The sequence below is a fragment of the Lycorma delicatula genome, chromosome 3 (genome assembly GCF_047948215.1).
Source record: "Lycorma delicatula isolate Av1 chromosome 3, ASM4794821v1, whole genome shotgun sequence".
Taxonomy (NCBI): domain Eukaryota; kingdom Metazoa; phylum Arthropoda; class Insecta; order Hemiptera; family Fulgoridae; genus Lycorma; species Lycorma delicatula.
This window is the reverse complement of record NC_134457.1, coordinates 219,913,255-219,933,094: the sequence shown is the minus strand read 5'-3', so window position 1 is coordinate 219,933,094 and position 19,840 is coordinate 219,913,255. Positions and strand designations below refer to the sequence as shown.

The window sequence follows — 19,840 nt, the reverse complement described above, 5'->3', positions numbered from 1 at the left end:
AATGCAACGCTCTGATCGATCTGACGTCAAAAGATAGTCTGGCACCGTTGTTGGGGTTCGAGAAAACTAATCTAGCGGCGGATATATGGCACGAGTCATCGAAGCCAGTCGCCATTAACAACGTGAACACCGTACGGGTCGAATGCAACCTTATACGAGGCTCCTATACGAACGGATCAGAAGGACACGTGTTGCACGAATTCACGCTAAGCGTACCGCCTGGTTTCAAAATAATCGATTCGCCAAAGAATATAATATATCTACCGGTGAATACAAAGAACTTAGACGAGATCGCAATAAAGTTTACCGATCAGGACGGAAAACTTATAAATTTCCGCGGTGAAACCGTAACGGTGAGACTGCATTTACAAAGGAAAACCAACCGATGGGGTTAATATACAATAGCGGTGGTAGTAGTAGCGAAACGTCACACACATCGATCAGTCGACGTGCAAACACCAAAGCGTTAACATCGCGTAACGTGTTGTTTCTTCGAAAACTTGGTTTTACAGTTTTGGTGAACCGTAATGGCAGGAGTGAATATGTTGGACGTCGGTGAAAGTGTTTCGTTCGAAAATACGATCACACAGTACGAATATCATACCCATCTACCGTACGCTTCGTCGACTTACAACAACAACGATGAAATCCGGATTCCGATACACCAACAAGATGTGTATACGTTACCGCATAAAAGCTATTTGATGGTCGAAGGGAAGCTAACTACTAAGGCAGGTGATAACAAGGCAACTGAATCGTGGTTAACAAACAACGCGATACCGTTTCTCTTTGAGGAGATACGATACGAGATAAACGGAACGGAGATGTGTCGCGTACAAAAGTTGGGAATAACAACAACGATAAAAAACATCTTATCGTTGCGTAAAAGCGAAGAAAATATTTTGGAAAATTTCGGGTGGAAGTTCAAAGCTACGGATAAATTCGATTTGGAAGAACACACGGGAAGATTTTGTTTCTACGTACCGCTGCGTATGCTGATGGGTTTCGCCGAAGACTACAAACACATAATATTGAACGTCAAACAAGAATTGGTCTTGCTTAGATCTTCCAGCGATGTGAACGCATTAGTGTCTTCCAAAGAGGCACCTGATTCCAAGTTGAAAGTGACTAAGATAGCGTGGAAAATTCCGTATGTTCATGTTGCCGATACGATGCGATTGCAATTGTTGAAGGTCGTAGAACGAGATAGACCGTTAGCGATAGCTTTTCGTACATGGCAGATCCACGAATATCCGGCTCTACCACAAACAAACATACATTCATGGACGGTAAAAACATGTGCGCAAACGGAGAAACCGAGATACGTGATATTCGGTTTACAGACGGACAGAAAAGATAAAGCTACAAAGTCACTGACGCTCTTCGATATGTGCGAATTGGTAAACGTTCGTCTGTATTTGAATTCGCAATACTATCCGTACGATAGTCTACAGGGTGATGTGAATATGATGTATGAAATGTTTGCCAGCTTTCGGTCTGGTTATTACAACAAATCGGAGGACGGGTGTCCCGCTTACAGTTTGGCAGATTTCAAAGCCAGTGTACCATTAATAGTTATCGACTGTTCCCGTCAGAACGATTCACTTAAAACAGGAACGGTAGATGTGCGTATCGATTTCGAGACCAAAAACAATATACCCCCCCAGACAACTGCCTACTGTCTCATTATACATGATAGCATCGTCACATACACTCCGCTTACGGGAATAGTGAAAAAGGTTATGTAATGACGGAAACGTTTACATTTGATGATGAAAAAAAGAGAGGTGGGTACGATGTACGATCGGCATCACGATGGTGGTGGTGGTGGTCGTTTAAGTGGTGGTTGGTAACATTGGGAGTATTTAAAACAGGCTTATTGATCGGATTACTTGTGTCAGTATTATTTAACATCTATCCGGTACCATGTCCGATTATGAAACCGATAAGATGTAAAATTATTTTTTCTTCGTCACAAACGTCGTCGGTACCGTTAATATGGTGTAATTCATCGTCTGTGGAAGCGTTGACTATTTTTTACAACACTACCGAATCATCATCTTCAAAAAACGTGTCTGCTGGCGTAGTTAGCAACAACACTACATCATCACCTTCAGAAAAAGCAATAGTGTTACCAAAGGTAGACATCGACAAAACCGCATTGAAGAGGAAAACCATAGTGAATGTAAAATCATCATTACCTTCAGCGAAGACAACAGTGTTACCAAAGGTAAACGCTACCAATATCTCATTACCTAACATAACGTTACATGCACATGATGATGATGACTATGATGGTCCTCTAAAAGAGGATGAAGAAGAGGTAGAAGGGGTTACCCCCACCACTTCTACTTAAAAAAAGGCTTAATCCGACAGCGCGCAAACAAATCAGTAGTTGTTGACCATCCGTCATGGAAGGAGGATGTTCTTATTCGCCAGACGACGTTCAATCGTTTCTATTCATGAACGATAATACCGAACACCATCCGAAACCGACTGAGAAGGAGGTGAAATCGAAACCAACGAAGATTCGCAAAAAGAGAAATCCGCGTAAAAAATCTTATGATAAACCTGAACAGACGATCAAAAAGACCAAGAAGAAGGCGGATAAGGGGGAGGAGGAGAACGAAGGGATATCCCCCACCAACATTGTAATTTCATAGGTGGTTACATCTCTCCGTCCTCATTCACGGTTGAGCGTTCGTCATGGAAGGAGTTATCGAGTATCACGGCTTTCTCGGCAAACGAGGTGAGTTTATAGTTAAGGAACTTGCTGTTGTCGGTAATGGATGCTATATGATTCTTCATTTTCGATCACCGTACCCAAAGTCAGAGATGTCATCTAAACACAAACGGATGGCCGGATGGTTGGAGAGGAATTTTCACAAAATCGATTGGAATTACGGCGAAGTCGTATACAATGACGATATCATGAAGGCGTTATGTTCACAGTTTGCCACGATATACACCAAAGGGCTGGAGAAAGTGGAATTTTTGCGTCGGTTTCATAACGTTGTTCGTCAGATACCGGACGACGCACCGAAACCGAAATTAAACTTTATCGTAAATTGTCCGTACCACACCGCGCACAAGGTGAGTGGAAAATGTGCGTTACATTCCGGTTGTTTCTACATGGAGTGGTTAAAGTTGTGTAAAAAGCCGTTGGATCTTGTAAGGGAAGCCGATCGATTGCGTTCGTTTGTGAACACAAACGCTGAAAACAAAGAGGAATTGGCAAAAAACGGTTATTACTATTCCTTTAACGAATTGTGTGTAAAATGTTGTTGGTGTAACGAAAGGATGGATGCGCATCGCCACTCAACTCGTTGTCAAGACTGCATCAAGGAAAACGTGCCGCTTTCGTTTGAACATGTTCCACGTCGAGAACCGCTGTAGAGCTCAGTCTGCTGCAAGATGTTGATGAATCAACATCTTTGGTTAGAGATCTCAATTATAGTAATAGCCTTCCTTATGTCAGGAATATTATTTATGCTTGCAAAAATTTGAAAAAAAAAAGATTCGAGTGTTTTACAGTAGGCCTATTGGGGAGAGATTTCACTCATGTAAAAAAAAAAATCTCAACGCGCCACGGTTACTACCTCGTGGGTGGTGTGGAAACGTAACCAACTATATAGACCTCCCGATGTACAATTCCATCCGCAGTTTAGCGATGGATGTTGATATAGCCGCATCGGTGTGGACAATTAGATTTTTTCCGAATCGATGCGTAAGAACGTTGCGTCATCTTATGAAACTTACAACCGCTGCGTTTCCACACGCAACAAGTATAACCGCAGACGTACACCGTTTCAATACCGTTAGAGTGGTTTTCAATTACGACGCTACTTACGCTGAACTTTACAACGGATTACAAGAATATTTAGACAGTTTAAAAATCGATACCGTAGACGGAATGTGTAGACATTATATTCATTATAGTGATTGTGGTGGGGGTAAGGTATAATATAAAACCACAATCATTCAAGCCTTAACGATGGAAGTGTCCACATGGATGGTGACTTTCTTACCGACTAGCCCGATAACAAATCTAACGCATTTAAAGGATATATTAACGGATCGATTTCCGATTTCAATAATTACAGAAACTGAGACATTACCAAATACCGTACTTTTAGGAATACCGTTCAAAACATACATTCAAGATATTGAAAGTGAACTTACAGATATGATAGATTGGATTGTGTTGAGTGAGTGTGATATAAACATATTTTTGACAAAAAAAATAAAAAAACTTAACGAAAGAATCGCAAAGACCAATCGTAACTTGAACGATTACAAAGAGATATTGTTTTTCTGTAAAAAATTATCGGATTTGTATTAGTGATGGAGAAGACTTTTACCGATTCGGTTAACGAATTGAAGTTTATTGCATCGTCTATATGTAAATATTGTTTTATGATGCTTGTCACTCACTCTGTTCACTGTGGTGATAAAACACACGCTATCGATTGTAAGAAATTCGACTATTGCGGACGTGGACTACCAGAATACTTGTGTTCCTGCGATTTGATTATTGAAAACGTGAAAAGAATATACGCTATGGTACGTGCAAATAAATACGAAGTGTTATGGGAAAATCCGTTTGCCTGTAGAGTTATCGACGGTAACGAACTCTATCGATTACTTTGCAAAATCGCTGAAAGGTGTGGAAGGGATATAACCATCTACACGGTACCATCGTTAACTAATCATTTGAGTGTCAGCCCTGCGGGTGTGATGATGGATGCCATATCATTTGTTAACACTTTCAACGATGAAGATTGTTTTCTCAAGAAAATACCGTGGAAAAAGTTGTCTGATCTTCATGTTGGAGTAGACTATGTATTGTTGGATATGAGAAAGGTGTTTACACCTTTATATGAGTATCGTATTTGCGCCATATTGTACGACGCCGAAGCGGATGAACTTGGTTGCTTTCGAATCTATTTACCACTGAAATATACAAATAGATTTACCGATGACGAAATGACCGTTGTAAGACATCATTCGATGAAATTAACTTATTACGGAATAAAAGAAGACGGCTTCACTGAAGATTTAAAAGTAAGTTTGTAAAACTATACGTCGAGTGTTTATAGGCCTCACGGGGAGAGATATCACTCGTTAAAAAAAAATCTCAACGCGCTATGTTACATACCTCATGGGTGGTGTGGAAATTGTAACTTTCATTCACTTGTCAGACCTTACAGTGTTCACTACTAGCGTTTATTATGTCTATCAAGGAAAGAAAAGTACGGGAATATGTGACTGGTGTTCAGTCATTACAAGCATTAAGCTGGCAAACAACTCTTAATACTATTCTAAAGCATACTAGAATAATTTACTATTATTCGGATGAAAGCACCATAAAGAAAGATCAAACGTATCAATTTTTAAAACGATATAGTGCGTTGGTTCCGCGAAAGTTTTATGTCGTTTGTGTTTGGTCTTATCCGAATATTGAAGAAGAAGACGATGTATTTGAATTGTCGGCGGCATTAGATAATTATATATTTGGTGGATTGGCAGATTACGTGATCGTAGTGGACATATAATGTGTAAATGAGAGTGTTTAAGGTGGTCCTGAAAAGGACCGATTTTTTTGGATAAAAGGTTTGTTATATTCGTAAAGATTTAAATATTTTATCGTATTCAATAACTTTTTTTTTCTTAAAAGATCTTCTTTGGAACATATATGTATTACGTACTGATTCGAAATAATCATATACTTCATCAATATTAGGAGAAAGGTTTTCAAGTGTATCGCTCTCAATTACGTATAGTACAAATTCTTCATCTGCTAACAGATCCATTTCTGAAGTGGAAGTGTACTAGTTAAACTTCACTATTTATAAAAATTGGAAGGGTGTGGTGGGATGATTGTATTTTCCTGTTTATAAGGAAAAATTTGAGCAAATGTGATTGGTGATAGACGTTTTCCTGTTTTAAAGGAAAAAATAACAATTTATTTCTGTTTTCCTGTTTATAAGGAAAAAATTAAGCACGTGTTTTCCTGTTTTATAAAACTTGAACGGATGTGCATGCAATAGATAAGCAGGTCAAAACATGATTGTGTGGTTATCATAAGGAAAATAATATCTACTTATTCGTTAACAAGCGGATGTACTAGGAGTATAAAAAGCCACTCGTAACCGCTCTAGTCTCATTCTAAAGCTAACGTTTGAAGAAACATCATACACGAGGTTGTATGGTTAAGAAAAATTTCAACGCGGTATGGAAAAAGTATCGTGTGTCGTTTACGTGAAGGTGAGGAAACGATGTTTAATGTTTACTTGCCGAGACGGTTTGCGGAAACATTGAAAGAGGAAGAATTTGAAGCAATAACTGAAATGAAGCTGAAACTCGTCTTCAAAGGATGCATCGGAAAAGCCTTCGATGTGGTATTCGAGTAATACCAGGTTGCTATTCAAACTGTCCTTTTCAGGACAACAACACATTAAACAAACAACACAAAATTACACATACATACACAAAACAAAAAACACTTTAAACCCCCATTCAATAAAAACTGTAACTAACTATTGTTTTATTTAGAAAATGTTTTCTTTTAAAGAAAACAAGAAAAAAAACGATATTTAATTACATTTATTGAATGCAGGTTCCAAGGCCCGCGACATGATGTAGTAATAGATTTATCTACTATCAGATTATGTTGCAAATGGTGAGGAGAGTGTGTTTAATACATTGTTCTTTTTTTTTAAATGTTGTCCGGATATCGGATGATTTTTTCCCGCGTCGTGGGGTGGGGAGACTGTAACATTCTGATTGGAAGAGAGAGTAGGATGTGGTGGGGAGTAGCATATAAATACAGTGTAACCGGGTGAAGTAGTTTATTCTTTGGGAGACACTCGAGGTGTAAACATCATGATTCCTGTTAGAGAAGAAGATGTGCGCGTACGTGTTGGCGATCAACGTCTGACGCCTACGTGTTTTAAATTAAAACACAGTTTCGCATATGTTATCGATTTATCTAAACATGATTTCGATAAAAACGGTGATAACCTATTGGTGAGGATAATTTTCAATGATGGTGATTTCGGATGTGGACGAAAATATTATTGCGAATTTGAATGTGGTGATAAAGCTATTGCACTTATTGATAGCAAAGAAGTACTGTTTTCTGGATTCTACGGTGACGACGGTAACGTAAAGGCGTTCAAATTAAATCGTTCGTCAAATATGAATTTGAATGCGTCCGTGTTACACGATCTCAATACGTCGCATCGAAAAAACAACGTACTCGCTGTAAACGTGTATGTTGCAAATGAAAGAAGAAGAGTAACTTCTAATGTAGCGACGGACGGAGGACTTTTCTTCAGAGGTTGTGATGAGGTAGATTGTTCTGCTGATGGTTGTAACGATGATATCCAACCGCTGTTGGTGGCGTACGACACAAATGAAAATTCAGAATTCGATTACGTTAAAACCAATCGATATATGAAAGGACGTCACATCGCTTCTCTTTATTTTATTTTATACAATAATACGAAACGCAAAGAAGAGGATAAAGAAAACCGTCAACGAATTTTCTAATTTCTACGATGTTTAAATAAGTCCTTTTAAGGACTACAACACATTACACAATCAACACAAAATTACACACATACACAAAACAAAAACACTTTAAACCCCCATACAATAAATCGTAACTAACTATTGTTTTAAAACGATATTTATTTACGTTTACTGTATGCAATGGTTCCAAGGCCCGTGACATGATATGATATTGGATTTATCCACTATCAATTGTGTTACAAATGGTGAGGAGAGTGTTTAACAAATATTTTAAGTATGCAAATCATTATTTCTTTACAAGAGCGTGATGTTATGAACAACAAATGCAAATGATGAATAATGATAAACTTACACAAGAAGGCAGGTTTCGCATACATAACTTAGAGAGTTATCTTGGGATTTTTTTGTTTCACATAGATCTGCTTTCTTGTATAAGTTTATCATTACTCATTACTTGCATTTGTTGTTCATAACATCCCGGTCTTGTAAAGATATATATAGTCGAGTGTTTTTTAGGCCTACTGGGGAGAGATATCACTCTAAAAAAAAATCTCAACGCACCGCGGTTGCTACCTCTGGGGTGGTGTGGAAATGCAACAACACTCTAAACCCCCATACAGTAATGTAAAACTATTTTTTATAAATAAAATGTAGTCGATCGGCATTACTGGATGAAGGTTCCAAGGCCTGCGGTGTAATCCAACGTCAGATTCACCATCTGTTGTCGAATTACACTTGCGAATGGTGAGGAGAGTGTTCCAACACATGAATTCATTTCATAATTTTTTTTTATTTTACAGATCCAGACACAACCGGATTTAACCGGTTACAAAAACTCAAGTCATTTTTGTATCATGCGGTTGATAAAAAAAAAAATAAGAATTTATTTCTGTTTTCCTGTTCAAGATAGTCACGCGTAGGCCGGACGGTTCGTCAGTCGAGCGCCGCATCCCGCACGGTAAACATCTGTCTCTACGTCGCTCCGCTAACACACACACGCGCAAACACACGCGCAGCAGATACCGACTCCCGGGGCACGATCTACGACGACGCCTCCCGACGCCGTCGCCTGGACGACCAGGATCATCCTCGAGGTAAATCTAAATTTTTTTCACAGACACCACCTCCCGGTGCACGAGCCACAACGAAGACCTCGGATCTTCCTCGAGGAACATCCGCGTCGAGGCGACGACGACGATAAGGTTCTTGTCGTGGATAGTGCACCGGGAGGCGGCGGGCGCCGCCTCCCGGTGCACGATCTACGACGAGAACCTTGTCATCGTCGCCACGACGACCAGGATCATCCTCGAGGAACGTCCTAGGAAAGACCGCGGGCTACGACGTCACAAACAGGTTGGAAAGACTGCGCCGACTCCCGGTGCACAATCTACAACGACCAGGATCATCCTCGAGTAACGTCCTAAAAAAACAGGTTGGAAAGACTGCGGGCTACGACGTCACAATCCAAGATGGCCAACCTAAAAAATCACATCGGAAAGACTGCGGGCTACGGCGCCACCGACGTCACGTCATCCAAGATGGCCGACCTAAAAAAACAGGTTGGAAAGACTGCGGGCTACGGCGTCACCGACGTCACGTCATCCTAGATGGCCGACCTAGACGCCATCTTGGCCGCCATCTTGTCCGCCATTTTCCAAAATGGCGGACAAGATGGCCGACAAGATGGCGGACAGCCGCCATCTTGAATGACGTCACTTCCTGACGCCGTACCCCCATTTCCGTACTACTGTGGTCGTCTGTCGGGATCTTCTAAATTGCACGGAGCAAGAAATTGTTGAGGAGTTGTCATCGCATGAAGTAATAGAGTGTCGCCGATTGAGCACGATGGGGAGTGGCGAAGTCCTACCTTCAGCCTCTCATGTTCTCACATTTAACCGGCCTACCTTGCCAGAGAAGATTAGAGTGGGGATACATCGATACACAGATTTTTGAAAGAGTATGTTTGGAGTGTTGCTTTATATGGAAGTGAAACTTGGACGATCGGAGTATCTGAGAAGAAAAGATTAGAAGCTTTTGAAATGCGGTGCTATAGGAGAATGTTAAAAATCAGACGGGTGGATAAAGCGACAAATGAAGAGGTATTGCGGTAAATAGATGAAGAAAGAAGCATTTGGAAAAATATAGTTAAAAGAAGAGACAGACTTAGAGGCCACATATTAAGACATCCTGAAATAGTCGCTTTAATATTGGAGGGACAGGTAGAAGGAAAAAATTGTGTAGGCAGGCCACGTTTGGAGTATGTAAAACAAATTGTTAGGGATGTAGGATGTAGAGGGTATACTGAAATGAAACGACTAGCACTAGAAAGGGAATCTTGGAGAGTTGCATCAAACCAGTCAAATGACTGAAGACAAAAAAATACATATCATTATGTACAAATTGATTTATTTTTAGTTTTTTTTCTATTAAAACGGTTACTCAAAAAATAACACTATTATTAAACATTATTTTTTACTACATGTAATGCAGAAACTTTTTGTAGGATATTCGTATAAGCAAAATATTAAATAAATTTGCCATATCCTTTGTTACCTCAATTTAAAAATTTTCCATTTATTTTATAAAATAAAAAATGGAAATATTGGAATTATTTCTATATATATTATATAATTAAATATATTTTTATAAAAATATATTATATAAAAAAAATAGTCGTATGAGGTGATGAAAAGTGTATGGAAATTGAAAATAAATTTAGAAATTATCAAAATAAAATTCGTTTTTACTCCCTTGTACAAAGTAAAGGAAGTATTGTGACCGTGAAAGATTTCGCTTTTCAGATTTCAACGGAAATATTCATTTTTACAATCGCTGAATCCATTCTGACTAGTTCAGGCATGACTGTTTGAATGCATCTCGCATAACTCAAAAACGATTAACCGTAGAATATTGAAATTTTGTATTTAGGACTGCAGTAACATCTAGTTGTGCACTTACCCTTTTTATTGCAATCGACTGGGCCAAAAATAGTCAGACTTCTAAATAAAGCTGGGTTTTAATGTTAGGATTTTTCTTCAACTGCAGTAATAAGCCCTCGTTGAGAGTATTAATTAATGAATGGATCGTAAAAGGGGAAGGAATAATTTTATTTCTTTTTAATTTAAATATTATTAAATAATCAATATATTATTAATATCAATATAAATAATCTGCTATTCATATATCTAATATGAACTGAGATGATTACGTATCAGCACTGCAGCAGTATGCGTTTAGAACCCCAAACACAGACTGATTTTCCATAATTACAACATTAGCATTAATAGTAATTATTCACGTTTTTAAGAGTTTAAAAGCCTGTATTTATTTTTTTAAATGCACCGTAGTTATAGCTTTACATATGCATGGTATTTATTACATTACAGGAGATTCATTGTTTTGTTTGATCTGTTCTGTCTGTGGTTTGTGAAAAAATTTCAGAATTCAATAAGATTTAAAAATTGTTCGTGGCACATCTGGTCTTTTGATGTTAGACTTAAAAGGAAAGGCGTTTTTAGTGATGTTTTACCTATGTGTATGCCAAAGACTGTTAAAAGCTACGTAAGTGCCGACTGATAGTTTTGTCCAATTTAATTTTTGTTAGAATAATTAAAAAAATTGTTATATACATACTAGTAGTAAACATTTAATTTACGGTTTACTTTTTACAGCACTACACACTTCACATACAAAGAACGTCAAACAAAATCTCGTTTGAAGAGTGGGGACAACACGTATGCCGTCATGTAATCGTAAAAAATTTGCACTCACAATACAATATTTTTAATTCAGGTATTTTCAAATAACATTATATACGATAACATTATATACGTTAATCCATGTTATTTTTTTTTCTTGAATTTTTATGGGCATCGACTGCTAAGGTCATTAGCCCTCGTCACATTCTTTAAAAGAAATTATTATCTCCATCAGGATCGTCATATGTAAGGGTGTAAAGGGCCCGTACATTTTATTTAAAAACACAAACTTCACAATAAACATTAAGACATAAAAGACAAGGACAATCACAAACACTTTTTTTTTTTTTTGTCTTCAGTCATTTGACTGGTTTGATGCAGCTCTCCAAGATTCCCTATCTAGTGCTAGTCGTTTCATTTCAGTATACCCTCTACATCCTACATCCCTAACAATTTGTTTTACATATTCCAAACGTGGCCTGCCTACACAATTTTTCCCTTCTACCTGTCCTTCCAATATTAAAGCGACTATTCCAGGATGCCTTAGTATGTGGCCTATAAGTCTGTCTCTTCTTTTAACTATATTTTTCCAAATGCTTCTTTCTTCATCTATTTGCCGCAATACCTCCTCATTTGTCACTTTATCCACCCATCTGATTTTTAACATTCTCCTATAGCACCACATTTCAAAAGCTTCTAACCTTTTCTTCTCAGATACTCCGATTGTCCAAGTTTCACTTCCATATAAAGCGACGCTCCAAACATACACTTTCAAAAATCTTTTCCTGACATTTAAATTAATTTTTGATGTAAACAACTTATATTTCTTACTGAAGGCTCGTTTAGCTTGTGCTATTCGGCATTTTATATCGCTCCTGCTTCGTCCATCTTTAGTAATTCTACTTCCCAAATAACAAAATTCTTCTACCTCCATAATCTTTTCTCCTCCTATTTTCACATTCAGTGGTCCATCTTTGTTATTTCTACTACATTTCATTACTTTTGTTTTGTTCTTGTTTATTTTCATGCGATAGTTCTTGCATAGGACTTCATCTATGCCGTTCATTGTTTCTTCTAAATCCTTTTTATTCTCGGCTAGAATTACTATATCATCAGCAAATCGTAGCATCTTTATCTTTTCACCTTGTACTGTTACTCCGAATCTAAATTGTTCTTTAACATCATTAACTGCTAGTTCCATGTAAAGATTAAAAAGTAACGGAGATAGAGAACATCCTTGTCGGACTCCCTTTCTTATTATGGCTTCTTTCTTATGTTCTTCAATTGCTACTGTTGCTGTTTGGTTCCTGTACATGTTAGCAATTGTTCTTCTATCTCTGTATTTGAACCCTAATTTTTTTAAAATGCTGAACATTTTATTCCAGTCTACGTTATCGAATGCCTTTTCTAGGTCTATAAACGCCAAGTATGTTGGTTTGTTTTTCTTTAATCTTCCTTCTACTATTAATCTGAGGCATAAGATTGCTTCCCTTGTCCCTATACTTTTCCTGAAACCAAATTGGTCTTCTCCTAACACTTCCTCCACTCTCCTCTCAATTCTTCTGTATAGAATTCTAGTTAAGATTTTTGATGCATGACTAGTTAAACTAATTGTTCTGTATTCTTCACATTTATCTGCCCCTGATTTCTTTGGTATCATTACTATAACACTTTTTTTGAAGTCTGACGGAAATTCCCCTTTTTCATAAATATTACACACCAGTTTGTATAATCTATCAATCGCCTCCTCCCCTGCACTGCGCAGTAATTCTACAGGTATTCCGTCTATTCCAGGAGCCTTTCTGTCATTTAAATCTTTTAATGCTCTCTTAAATTCAGATCTCAGTATTGTTTCTCCCATTTCATCCTCCTCAACTTCCTCTTCTTCCTCTATAAAACCATTTTCTAATTCATTTCCTCCGTATAACTCTTCAATATATTCCACCCATCTATCGACTTTACCTTTCGTATTATATATAGGTGTACCATCTTTGTTTAACACATTATTACATTTTAATTTATGTACCCCAAAATTTTCCTTAACTTTCCTGTATGCTCCGTCTATTTTACCAATGTTCATTTCTCTTTCCACTTCTGAACACTTTTCTTTAATCCACTCTTCTTTCGCCAGTTTACACTTCCTGTTTATAGCATTTCTTAATTGCCGATAGATCCTTTTACTTTCATCACTAGCATTCTTATATTTTCTACGTTCATCCATCAGCTGCAATATATCGTCTGAAACCCAAGGTTTTCTAACAGTTCTCTTTATTCCGCCTAAGTTTGCTTCTGCTGATTTAAGAATTTCCTTTTTAATATTCTCCCATTCTTCTTCTACATTTTCTATCTTATCTTTTTTACTCAGACCTCTTGCGATGTCCTCCTCAAAAATCTTCTTTACCTCCTCTTCCTCAAGCTTCTCTAAATTCCACCGATTCATCTGACACCTTTTCTTCAGGTTTTTAAACCCCAATCTACATTTCATTATCACCAAATTATGGTCGCTATCAATGTCTGCTCCAGGGTAAGTTTTGCAGTCCACGAGTTGATTTCTAAATCTTTGCTTAACCATGATATAATCTATCTGATACCTTGCAGTATCGCCTGGCTTTTTCCAAGTGTATATTCTTCTATTATGATTTTTAAATTGGGTGTTGGCAATTACTAAATTATACTTCGTGCAAAACTCTATAAGTCGGTCCCCTCTTTCATTCCTTTTGCCCAGCCCGTATTCACCCACTATATTTCCTTCCTTGCCTTTTCCAATGCTTGCATTCCAATCTCCAACTATTATTAAATTTTCATCTCCTTTTACGTGTTTAATTGCTTCATCAATCTCTTCGTATACACATTCTACCTCATCATCATCATGGGCGCTTGTAGGCATATAGACGTTAACAATCGTTGTCGGTTTAGGTTTTGAATTTATCCTTATTACAATGACTCTATCGCTATGCGTCTTGAAATACTCCACTCTCCTCCCTATTTTCTTGTTCATCACGAAACCTACTCCTGCCTGCCCATTATTTGACGCTGAGTTAATTACTCTAAAGTCACCCGACCAAAAGTCGCCTTCCTCTTCCCACCGAACCTCACTAATTCCTACTATATCCACGTTTACCCTATCCATTTCCCTTTTTAAATTCTCTAGCCTACCAACCTTTTTTAAGCTTCTAACATTCCACGCTCCGACTCGTAGAATGTTATTTTTTACTTTTCTGGTGACCCCTTCCTTAGTAGTCCCCACCCGGAGATCCGAACGGGGGACTATTTTACCTCCGGAATATTTTACCAAGGAAGGCGCCTCCATTAGTGCTTTTGAAAATGCAGAGCCACATTTTCTTGGAAAAAAAAAAAACAGCTGTAGTTTTCCATTGCTTTCAGCTGCGCAGTACTCAGAGGACTGAGTGATGTTGATATGGCCGTTTAAGTCATTGTGACTTACGCCCCTAACAACTACTGAAAGAGCTGCTGCCCTCTTTCAGGAATCATTCCTTAGTCTGGCTCTCAACAGATACCTCTCCGATATGGTTGCACCTTCGGTCCAGCTACTCTGTATCCCTGAGCACTCAAGCCCCCTCACCAACGGCAAGGTCTCATGATTCATAGAGGAGGCACAAACACTTACGGGGTGTAAAGGGCCCCGATATTAAAATTTGAGATAAGGTTCTCAAAAGACCATGAAATTAAAATTTCAACTTATCAATACCGTTTCTTTCTTTATATATATATATATAAAAGTACCGCTTAGAGATTCTTTTATCACAGCTTTAAACTTTCATTTTATAGACTTTTAAGAAGTCCACTGGCGTGTAAAAATGCAACTATATTTTCTTCATTTCCATTATCCAGATCAGCACTAATATCATTTCTAAGACGGAACCTCTTTCTGAGGTCCTCATGTATGGTACACTCTTCTATTAGATGCTTGATTGTCAGTGTTTTATTACAAACACCGCACATTGGTCTCACTTCAAATTTATATTTGTAACAAATATAAATTTGTTAATCGCGTGCGACCGATTCTAAGTCTGGTCACCACTACTTGTTCACGGCGAGTCAACTTAAAGTCGCTTTTCCATTTATAAGGAGAAGTTTTTACTGAGTTTAATTTTGTATTTAAACTCCTCCATTCAGCATTCCATTTGTTTTTTACTATATTTGTTAGACGGTTTTTAACATCTGCCACTCTTACAGGAAATGCATCCAAATCATCGCAGACTGTTGCCTTTCTGGGAGCTTCGTCTGCGATTTCATTACCTGTAATACCAGCATGCCCCGGAGTCCATTCAAATACGCATCGCTGTCCTCGTTTTTTTAGAACGTATAAAATGGACAGGATGTTTGCAATTAGGACATCCTTAATGTTCTTGTTCCGAATTGCGACAAGTGCACTTAAAGAATCGGAACATATTAACACTCTCTCTTCGCAATAGTGTTCAGTGTAGCGAAGAGCTTGCTGAATTGCAGCGAGTTCTGCCGTGTAGACACTGGCCACATCTGACAGTTTCCAAAAGTGGGCTTCTCCATTTACATATATTGAGCATCCAACACCATGTTCGGTTTTAGAACCGTCAGTATAAATTCTAATATGTTCTTCGTAACTACTGACGGTTGCCAAAAATTCCCGTTGGATCATCACTGCTGGTTTCTTTTTTATTTCTCCTTGAGAGAGATCCAAACTTGTATTTACCGCTGGCAAGAGCCATGGCGGTATTTCTCTAGTAGAAATTGCCAATGTATCTGGAAAGGCAATTTCGTATTTACTTCTTAATTCGTGGTACCTAATTCCGGCTGGTCTGGAATAGGTAGCACGACGTTCGTATAATGCAGCCATAGGATCGTTATTGAAAAGTTTATTATTTATATGGGCAGGATAAGCCCATATATTTGCTGCGTATCTTAGTAAAAGGATCTCTCTTCTATAATGTAGTGGCATTATTCCGGCTTCAGACATCAGATTAGCCGCCGGACTTGTGCGGAAAGCACCAGTTCCATATCTTATTCCGCTGTTATGAACTACGTCTAACTTTTTTAAATGCGGCTTTCTAGCGGATGAATATACGATACATCCGTAGTCTAGTTTAGATTGAACCAATGCTTTATACAATCTCAATAATGTCTCTTTGTCTGAGCCCCAATTTAAGTTCGATAGACATTTTATATTGTTTAGGGCTCTTTTACATCTATCACTCAAGTCCTGTATATGTAATCCCCATGTAAGGGATTTATCCAATACTAGTCCTAAATATCTTACATTGTCTTTATATTGTATTGGATTATCATCAGTTGTCAACGCAGGACTTTGATGAGGAATTCTCTTCCTACAAAAGTGTACACAGCACGTTTTTTCTGGTGAGAATTGGAATCCGTTATTCCTTGCAACTTCATTTAGAGCATTGATCGCTCGTTGCAATTTGTACCTCACCATAGCAGTTTTGTTGCTGGCATACACAATTGCCAGATCATCAACATAGACCGCTTTTGCTGATTTCTGCAGGAATGGCTAATATCAATTTATTAATGGCAATGGTAAACAAGGTACCGCTCAACGGCGAACCATGCGGTATGCCATTTTCCAAGATTCTTTCACATGAATATTCATTGTTGACGCGTACTTGGAAGGTACGGCCATTCATATAGTTGCTGAGCAGTATAGGCAGATTGCCACGAATGCCCCATTCATGTATCTGGAGCATTATACCATGACGCCAGGTCATATCGAAAGCCTTCTGAAGATCAAAGAAGACTCCGACACAATGTTTCCTTTTAATGAAGCTGTTATATATAACGTCCTCTAAGCTGATCATTTGATCAGTGGTAGAATGGTATTGCCGAAAACCTGCTTGATACGGTAACATCAGGTTTTCTTTTTCCAAAACCCAGACGAGTTGATTATTAATCATTTTTTCAAATATTTTTCCCATAGCTCACGTTAAAGAAATAGGACGGTAGCTATTGGGATCTGTTAAATTTTTATTCTTCTTTGGTACTGGAACAACATGAGCTTTTTTCCACTGCTGCGGGTACGTTCCATCCCGCCATATTTGATTATAAAGTTCTAATAATCTGCGTTTTGCAGTGGTATTCAGCTGCCTGATCATATTATAATGGATTTCATCCGGACCAGCAGCTGTGTTACCTGCTTTTTCCAACGCTTTCACGAATTCTTCCATTTTAAATGGTACATTATTTGAGTAATTATACTCAGTTCTAAAATTTAGTAGACCTTCGAGTTCTTCTTTTTTGAAAGTGACCGCCATCTTCTTGAATACAAGCTTCGATTCTTTTTACAGCGTTTCTTGGAACTTTTTTCAAAGTTTGCAGCTGGATATTTAATACAGCTTGTTCAATATTGACTTTCAATCGTTCAAGCGTTCGTGGTTTGTCGCTGTAGGCTTTTTCTTTGAGGTAACCCCATAGAAAAAAATCCGCCGCAGTCAAATCTGGAGATCTTGGTGGCCACAAGCCTCGACCGATAACACGATTACCAAAGAATTCCTCGACGAAATCAGAAGTTGAACCTGCGTAGTGCGATGTCGCACTGTCATGTTGTAGCCGGCAGTGTCTGTCTTCCTAATTTATTAATCGCTTAATAATGCTTAAGCTCAGCTGATTTATTATTAAAAAATAAGAAATAAAAAAACGAAAGGATGTTTACAATTAGTAAGAATATGAAGAAAACACACTAATCTGAACAGAAGGAAGGATATTAAGCCAGCAAGATGAAAACTATCGAGTCGGCACACATTTAACAGAGTTCAAAAATTAGGCCAAGAGTGAAAACAATGTAGAATACAATCCTAATTTAGATTTGTGACAGACGTCAAATTCTTCGATCTCGTCAAGGTACATTTTTCTCAAGAGAATAACAATTTAATATCCTAATACCGTATCTATCAAGAAATAAAATACTTTATACGTCGAACAAATTTTTGTTTTTTACAAATTCCTATGTATCTCATTTAAAGCACTATGTCTTTATCAATTCAAATTTGACTAATTAGAATTAAAAAAAAAGTATTATATAGCGTAAACTATTCGTTATTTAAATTACAGTTGATTCTTGCTCCAGTGGATGACTGATCCCATTTGTTATGAGAATTTCGTGCACGTAGTACACACAAGTAGAATTACTAAAGATGGACGAAGCAGGAGCGATATAGAATGCCGAATAGCACAAGCGAATCGAGCCTTCAGTAAGAAATATAATTTGTTTACGTCAAAAATTAATTTAAACGTCAGGAAAAGATTTTTGAAAGTATATGTTTGGAGTGTCGCTTTATATGGAAGTGAAACTTGGACGATCGGAGTATCTGAGAAGAAAAGATTAGAAGCTTTTGAAATGCGGTGCTACAAGAGAATGTTAAAAATCAGACGGGTGGATAAAGTGACAAATGAAGAGGTATTGCGGCAAATAGATGAAGAAAGAAGTATTTGGAAAAATATAGCTAAAAGAAGAGTCAGACTTATAGGCCAAATACTAAGGCATCCTGGAATAGTCGCTTTAATATTGTAAGGACAGGTAGAAGGATAAAATTGTGTAGGCAGACCACGTTTGAAATATGTAAAACAAATTGTTAGGGATGTAGGGGGTATACTGAAATGAAACGACTAGCACTAGATAGGGAATCTTGGAGAGCTGCATCAAACCAGTCAAATGACTGAAGACAAAAAAAAAGTACACACAACTATTTTCCGAATACCTGGCGGGGATGGTGATTTTCCTGTGAGTGAGCACAGACCTGTTTGTTAGCGCTCTCTGTTTTCGAATTTTGTTGAGTTTCGTCGGTTATTTGTGTTATTGGTCGTTTAGTTCGTTGTTTTATGTTAGTTTCGTTAACCTTTCTTTCGTTTTGAGTTAATTCGTTCACCTAAGTTAGTGCCGCATCGATTAGCACACTTTGCGGACTTTATTAGTAATGGACTTTGCAGTTTGGCGTTAGTTAGTCGTTCTTGTTTATGTTTATTGCGTTTTCATTGCTTATTGTATTAATTAATCTGGTTATTTTTGTTTTTATGTTAGTTGGCCTACGGTTGTCAGGGACTGTTTACTTACCATAGCCGATTGGTTTGTTTACGTTCGAATTATAGAATTTACTTAGTCGAATTCTCGGACTTTTACTCATTTTTTTTTCTGTTGTTGGTGATCTTATGACTGAACCCGAAAGGTTCGGGGTACGCCCCCGCCCATGGAGAGGGCGTTTAACCCCAGCGGGGAGACAGCGATCCGGTAGAGCGCAGAGTATTAAGAATGTCCGCGACAGTTTCTTGGGGGACAGTGCGGATAGTGATGACCGTGTGTCGCACGTTAACGTAAAAACGTTTTTCGCCCCAAAAAAAGAAAAAAAAGAAGATATTATAACTCAGAAAATGTCCATCCTCGGGGCCAAATCTAGCCTTTCCTCACTTTCTTATCTTATCTAGCTAGCTTCCACGGTATTCCACTCGGAACCTACAAGAACTAATCGAGTAAAGTGTTTACTTCCCATTTCCTTGATAACGTTACAATAGTTATCTAGTCCAAACACAGAAACTTCCGTATGAAAAATAAAATTGTTATGTTGTATTGTTTATTTGTTTTTCATCATTTGTTACGTTCATTA

General features: G+C 37.9%; 1 protein-coding gene across 1 annotated transcript; it reads left to right on the top strand.

Moving 5' to 3' along the window:
- Positions 1-527: 527 nt before the first annotated feature.
- Positions 528-1,748, top strand: LOC142321315 (uncharacterized). Its single transcript, XM_075359308.1, has one exon. It carries the CDS (start codon positions 528-530, stop codon positions 1,746-1,748), a length of 1,221 nt encoding a protein of 406 aa, XP_075215423.1.
- Positions 1,749-19,840: the final 18,092 nt, after the last annotated feature.